Source organism: Sinocyclocheilus grahami, unplaced genomic scaffold, assembly GCF_001515645.1.
Source record: "Sinocyclocheilus grahami isolate Dianchi unplaced genomic scaffold, SAMN03320097.WGS_v1.1 scaffold24.1, whole genome shotgun sequence".
NCBI lineage: Eukaryota > Metazoa > Chordata > Actinopteri > Cypriniformes > Cyprinidae > Sinocyclocheilus > Sinocyclocheilus grahami.
This window is the reverse complement of record NW_015505203.1, coordinates 1,637,439-1,645,023: the sequence shown is the minus strand read 5'-3', so window position 1 is coordinate 1,645,023 and position 7,585 is coordinate 1,637,439. Positions and strand designations below refer to the sequence as shown.

Below are 7,585 nucleotides of genomic sequence, written 5' to 3'. Positions count from 1 at the left end.
AACACATACCAGCTTCATCACTGTGTCTGTCACGCGACTCTGTTCCCCTTTCGGGCTTGAACTGATGATAAAACTAATGACATTATTTACTGTCTTTACATTTATTTTGAAAGATGAATCTTGCGATTATGGTAAGGGGCGTTACATTTCCGGCGAGTGCTTGCGGTGTTCGGCCAATCACAATGCACCGGGTCAGCTGGCCAATCAGAGCAGACTGCGCTTGTCGGAAGGAGGGACTTTGTAGAAAACGAAGCGTTTGAGAGGCGGGGCATAGAGGACCTACAATAATGTACAGTATTTGAAAAATAATGTGTTTTTTGAACATTAAAGCATGTCAACATATTCTGTTACACCAAATACACAAATTAATGATCTTTTAAAAACCATCATATGACCCCTTTAAAAAAAAGATGATCCAATAGTTATATCATTAAATATAATAGCATAGGTTCAGTAATAAAAGACTGTTAGATTTGTTTCTATATATACATAATTATTAGTGCTATACATGCATGTGTTTGTATTTATATATATATATATGCATAATAAATATACACAGTACACACTCATATATTATGTAAAGAAAAACTTTTATTTTCACGATTAATCGTTTGACAGCACTAATATATATATATATATATATATATATATATATATGTATATGTATATATATTAGGGCTGGTAATTTAACGTGTTAATTAGATTAATTAATTACGGTGAAAAATAAAGCATTAAAATTAACACATTTAACACACTTGCCCTGCCCCAGACCTACATGGGTAGGGTTTGATTTGTTTTATTTCGTTAAGTAGTAATTTAAAGCTTTCTATAGATATATTTATCATGACTGTGAGGCATGTATTCGCTGAGCTTTGGTTCATTTTTGTGAAGCGCTTCTGTTCAAGACGAGATGGCAGAAAGCGCATCATGTTTGTTTTCTTTGTTTTATAAAAGCACAACATTTTGTTGATATTGTGAGTGCACACAAATAAAAGTAGACCCTTTACAGCTATGAATGATGTATTACTCTTACCTTCATGGGCAAAAATGATGGCGTATCCACTGAAAAAAATGCAAGTGATCGCGCTGGCGCCTCCATGTCCTGCAAAGCGCGCTTTAGCTTCCACTCTCCGCACAAACTATTGGATATAGCGCACATTTATCTAGGTTTAACGTTTAAACATTGTTATATGCTTGAACTGTTTTATATCTATACATTTTATTTTAAGCAAGTCGTGATGATTTGAGAAGGCTAAATCAGGGGTGGGCAAACTTGGCCCTTCCAGGGCACTTTCCTTCAGAGTTTAGCTCCAACCCTTATCAAACACATGCTTCAGTAAATGTATTGGATCACTGCTTTCGTGTCTTTGTATTAACTCCGTCTGAACTGGTTAGTAGTTTAAAACAGTGGGTGTCTTTTAACAGCCAATGGAGTGGAAAATGATTGCTTTCACATCTTGTCCTTGAAAGAAAAATCCTTATCAGCTGAAATTTGAAAGAGCTACAAATATTATGGGAACTAGCCGAGAAAGCACTTCTTACCAATGGAAGATTACAGATTTTCTGACTGTACCAATTCTATCAGACATTTCATAGAGTTCACTGTGTTGCACTGTGTTCAATCAGAAAATCAGTCAGAATAAGGAAAGAAAAAGTGTCAGTGTTCCTATTCTGATGGCTGATTTTGCCATTTATGGTATACTGTAAATTGACAAATAGTTTAGAGAATGTATCCGATCACATTGTAAGGTATGCTGAAACTTTCAATGTTCAGAGAGTTACTCGTCAAACAGGCAGAAACGGAATGAAACTGAAGTTCCAGGACTGAAAGTTCCTTCCAGCACGCTCATTACACAATCAATACTGGAGGAATTGACACACCGCCTCTCACACTGCAACAAAACACCTGCTATCATTTTAGCTGGAAAATTGATCAGGTTCTGAGAGCGAGGAAAAATCAGGATAACGAAACCGAGAAGGGCTGTAAAGACTGAGCTTTCTCTCTCGGTAATCTGTTCTAGAACAGGGAGTTCCAGTAGGAGTGTGATTGCGTCTAATCTTCTGCTCAGGGAGACTCCCTTTGCTGCTTTTGATTTGGTGAGACGCAGGACCTTTCTCAGAGGTGAAAAGGAGAATAACACATTCTCTGCTGATACATGCTGTGATGGAGGACTTGAACCACAGTGGCCCAAAAAGTATTTGGACACCTAAATTGATATTACACCCGAAAATGAATAGTCATTGTTGACGTTGTCACCCTTAATGTTGTTCTAAACCTGTATGAATGAATGACTTTCTTCTGTGGAACATGAAAGAAGATATTTTGAGACGTCTTGTTTTTAATCCATACAATGGAATGTTTTACCAAAATGGTTTGGTTACCAATATCAAAATTATTCAAAATATCTTCTTTTGTGTTCAGCATGATAATGGAAGAGGTGAATCTCTTTAAGCCACACAAAAATGTATGTCATTGAAAATAAATGTTATTTGGTAATGCAAAAAAATATATAGCTTTTACAAAAACAGGTCTGGACATTTTCTGCTTGTCAAAAAATATGGTAGTTAATCTGGCCTACACCCGTGGCTATTCTGCTAGGACGCCTATGTGAACTTGAGGGTAGTTGATGTCATATGTCCTCTAAAATGGCCACCAGATAGTTAACATTAACTGCAAATATGATTCAGAGAAGTGAAGTTTGTTTAAAGGAAATTTATTTGCAGATGTCACCTGGTTTTATCCGTTAATAAAATGTAAAATATTTTCCCCCTAAAAATACTAAGAATATGCCCAAAACAAATGCACACAAACAAAATCACAGATGCAACACCCATTCTCATCATCTGCAATAGCATAGAAACACAATAGCACATCCCAGTGAAGCATCATCAGTGTTATCTGTTCATACAACATGCCCACACTAAGCCACACACATTCCTGAACACTGTTACACGTATGCATGCAGTGTTCTCTCTATGTGCCCCATAACTTTGCGCCCCTGGCGTCTCTGTGCTTCTGGGGAAAAGATTTTCCAAATGAGTCCACTGGCTGACCTCACCCTTTTCCAACAGGGGTTTATGCGTAAAGCTTGACCTATTGTCTGACTTACCCCGGAATGCACTGGCATGAGTGATTCGTAAAGAGTCTGTGTGTGAATGAGTGACTAAGCATAATAAGGCTGAATGACTGTATAAGTTGCTGTGTGTGTTCTTTCTTATTGATGCCTTAGGTTTTGTCAAGTCCATAATGGGAAGGCGCCGTTCCCTCCCTCACATTCACTCCACTGACTGGAGCCTTCGAAACCAAGCAGAGAGACAGGCCGTCAACTTTGTACTACAGGGTATTGTGTGCATTTCTACTTGTGTTTGTAACGTTTACCACATCTATGATTGTCACAATGGCTGTGTGTGTGTCCCATCAGGCTCAGCTGCAGACCTAGCCAAAATGGCAATGATCAAAATCTGCTCTCAAGTGGCTTCTGCCTCTTACACTGTCAGGTACATCCATCCGTTCATCCGTCCAACTTTCCACTCCCTCCCTCTCTTATAATCTCAAGTGTACCTGAATTTTGAATATTTTGAATATGGGAAATGCAGTTACATTTTACAGAAAGTTTCATTTAGTTAAATGTATGGGCATAAAAACATCAAGACTTTTCTTAAAATATCTTCTTTCATGTTCCACAGAAGAAAGAAAATCATACCGGTTTAGAACAATATGATGGTGACTAAATGAAAGTGGAATTTTTATTTATTTATTTAATTTGGTAAACCATCCCTCTAATGCATTCTATTGCATCATTCACTAACAATCGCAGCATTTATTAATCTAGGTTTATATTAATTTTTACATATGCTAATACAATATTTCTTATCCAAGGATGCCTTTCCTTTTATTCTTTTTCTACACATCCCTGATTTTCTCATTCTCTTTTACTCCCTCAGCCCATCTGTGTGAATCACTCAACTTGCTGTGCAGCTCTATATATTACAGTCATTTATCTTTGTTAGCATCTCCCTGTCCCTCCTTCTTCGTTCTTTCTCCTCGCCCCTCCTTCCAAGTTTCTTTCTATTCTGTTCAGCGAGCATTAGGAGATGTGTCTGCAATAGATGGCTTCCAGACCAGTGTAGAGCAATAAGAATACTTGACACATCTAATGTAATTTTGCCGTCACACTCCAGAAACTAAACACATCATGGGTTGGTGGTCACAGTCTGGTTATTATATCTCCACATTAAGATTGATAGTTCTGATCTAGTTTCTGTGTCTCTTTATCCTTTTAGGCTGGTGGCTCAAATCCATGATGAGCTGCTGTTTGAAGTGGAGTTCTCACAATTGGAGCAGTTTGCTGGTGAGGGAGACCGCACATGTCCTGTTATATGAACATGAAAGAAATAATTTGGGTGAAATACAAGATCATTTCAATTAGTTCTGAGTGAATAATCTCTCATTTTTTTCTGTGGTCTTATTTTAGTATTATTTATATACTATTAAAGTTTTTATTAATATTTTGAATTAGCTTTTCTATTTCTATTTCAAATGTATATTTTTGTTTACATTTTTAGACATTTTTTTAGTTATTTTTATTATTATTTTTAATTTTTTTGGTTCAGTTGTAGTTTTTATTTATTTTCAGTTAGTAATTTTAGTGTTTCAACTCGTTTTATTTTTTAGTACTTCAACTTATTTTATTTCAGCTTTATTTCAGTTAGCGAACATAATGAATATAACGAAGGTAATGACACTGATAGTAAACAACATTAAGCTACCAATGCTGTCAATACAGCATAACTAATATTTTACTTAAAATATTTAATTGTTAAATCTTTTATGAGATAGTATGGGATTAAATTAGATCAGTTAGTTTAGAGACAAAAGCACTGGCCATTTAAATACTGTGAATATTCTGTTGGTGAACAGTGTTGGTGAAGAAGACCATGGAATCTCTTCAGCACATTGAAAATTTGGGAGTGAATCTCTCTGTAAGTGAACACCCACAACTTCATTTAAATGATGGTCAATTTATCTTAGTACAAGAAAGAGCTTCTGGTTGTAGAGAAAGTAACAAGCCGTGATCTATTTAGTTTCTTCCTTGTTGCTTCAGACACATTTTATAGCTCTAATAGAATCATCATCATAGAATCAAATCATACAGACTTTCAAACAGATTTGTCCGCTATAAAGGCGATGTCATAGGTTTTGATTGGTAACCTAATTAAACTGCACTGCATTTCCAGACGGCCTTCCTTCCTACAGCCTGACTTTAAATTACCGTAAAACTAAATGATGCAGCAGATGTAGATCAGGCACTCTAATGATCCCAGTTCTTTTCACTCTATTTTCAGGTGCCCCTCAAAGTCTCATTGTCCACAGGACCATCATGGGGTTCATTGTGCGACATGAACCTCCCCTGCACCACTACAGCTACTTCTCTCTGAGTCTCCTGCTCTTCCTCTCCATCCCGTAACTATGGTAACCGGGCAGCTGCAGTTCCCAATTCTTGTTTCTCACTGATGTATCTGAGAGCAATGGTAGGAGCAAGCTGGATCGAACCAGTTCTTTTGGGGGATGGGGGCTTCTCTTGATTCATTTTTATCCTTTTACTGTTGGATTCGGTTCTTCTCACCGTTAGAAGCTAGTATCTCTTTGCACGAAAATAGAAGTAGCTATTAAATCAGTTTTTTTGGTTCATTTACACTGTTTGTACATCTTATGTTGACACATGCTCTTCAATACATCTTTCAACAAATAATAAATATGGGCCTTTGTCATCAAGATGACTTAATTGCATATGTATTATTGGCTTGGTGAGCTGATGGTGCTGCTATCTGTTTCTCAGCTGCTGTGTTGGAACGTCTGTCTCCTGATGAATATAAATAAACTCAGTCCTCATTTAGTGAGTCTCGCTCACTCCATTTTAAACGCGTTAATCTTATCTCTTCCATTTTCACGGCACCTCACAACTCTCTTCGCAGCAACCCACTTGCCTTTTGCTGTATCTCGGTCTCATGTGTACACAGTCCACACACACGCACTGACCCAGATTTTCAGTGTCCGTCTGTGACGTCAGGTCTTCTGTGCCCCCTCGCAATACACTCTATCAATACAAACACGCCCTTGAAAAATGTTCCAGTCACTGTGCTTGTTGCTGTTGTGTTTTCAGAGGCGGTAACAGCGCAGATGGCTGTAACCCCCTCTGAATGTCATGATATCCCTGAAAGCCTATTCTTAAAGGTCTGGCGCTGAGAGTAGAAACATATTACCCTGCTAGGTCATGATCTGTCTGTTCTTTCTTAAAGTCATTAATTAATGCTCAGCATCACTGAGATTTGGTATGAGAGAAGATCCTTTAGGATGTGTAATGGGGGGTCAGTAATGAGATTACCAGTATGTTTTAAACAAATCATTAGAGTCTTCCATATTACTTAAGGCTAAGAACTGTATTACAGTTGGCCTGTTTACACCTGGTCACTTAATGCGTTTTCTCTGATTGGATAGCTATCTGATTTAATAAAACGGTTCCATTTACACTTGGCCACATAAATGTGTCTCCGCAAAATGGATACATATCCGATCCTCAATTCCCCATGCTATATGCAAATTTAACGGAGTTCACGTCAACAAAAGCAACATATTTTTATTCATCAACAGCTAATTTCAAGATCAAAGCCCACAACAAGAGAGAGCACTGGAAAGATAAGTTAGTCTCACTACTTTTAGTCTTATTTTCAGTTTCATTTGTGTTAGTTTGCGCGTCGGCTTGCTGAAGAGATAACTCAGCTACTCATCCATGGCGATTCATGTTGTATTAGCGCTGGAACATCTGGCTATGACATATGATATAGCCTATAACACGCTCTCATACGTTTATTATTTTAATATTTTGGGAGGAGTAAATTTGCTTATCTGGTTTCAAGAACCAGATGCATTTACACTTGTCCAGTTTCGTCTGGAATTCGTCCCAGACCAGCTCCTGAAGTGGTTTGAGCGATCAGATTTAAATCCGTCTCGAAAGCGTTTCAGAGGGCATTTACACCTGGACTTTTCATGATCAGATAGCTATCGGATCAGAGAAAACGCAGGAAGTGACCAGGTGTAAACAGGCCCAAAGTTTTGACAGGCCCAAATCAAAGATCTTTTCAAAGGCCACTGCTGTCGATAGCATTTCCAACTATATTGCCATAGTAAGAGTTAAATAGTTTTGCCCTAATTGAACTAGTTTGTAACTTTTGAAAGACCTTGAGGTGTGTGCATTTGTTGCTTTTAAAACTTGTTCAGACACACATGTACAAGCTTTATGAATCGTTCCTTTAATTGATACAGTATGTACATCCTTTTCTTTCATAAGTCAGGAAAACTTTTCTTTACATCTTTACAAAGTTCCTGTGTATTGAGGAAATGAAAGAAAAGGGAGGAACTTAAACAGCAGTTTAAAAAGAAAAACTCTAATGGAAACTCAGGCAGTACAATGATTTCAGACTCAAAGAACCAGGTGATCACTGCGACCAAACAGGTAAAGCAAGGTCAGATTTACCATAATGAAAACCTCAAACCTCCTTTTTTCTTTCCCTAAACTCCATTCTA

General features: G+C 37.5%; 1 protein-coding gene across 1 annotated transcript in view; it reads left to right on the top strand.

Annotated features, from left to right (window-relative positions):
• The window catches only part of poln (polymerase (DNA directed) nu), a 55,254-nt gene extending 49,496 nt beyond the window's left edge, over positions 1-5,758 (top strand). Inside the window, exons 21-25 of the mRNA XM_016248295.1 lie at positions 3,231-3,341; positions 3,423-3,498; positions 4,285-4,352; positions 4,922-4,983; positions 5,347-5,758. Coding sequence (XP_016103781.1) covers positions 3,231-3,341; positions 3,423-3,498; positions 4,285-4,352; positions 4,922-4,983; positions 5,347-5,439 — 410 coding nt within the window. The 3' untranslated portion in view covers positions 5,440-5,758. The remainder of the gene's footprint in view (positions 1-3,230; positions 3,342-3,422; positions 3,499-4,284; positions 4,353-4,921; positions 4,984-5,346) is intronic.
• Positions 5,759-7,585: the final 1,827 nt, after the last annotated feature.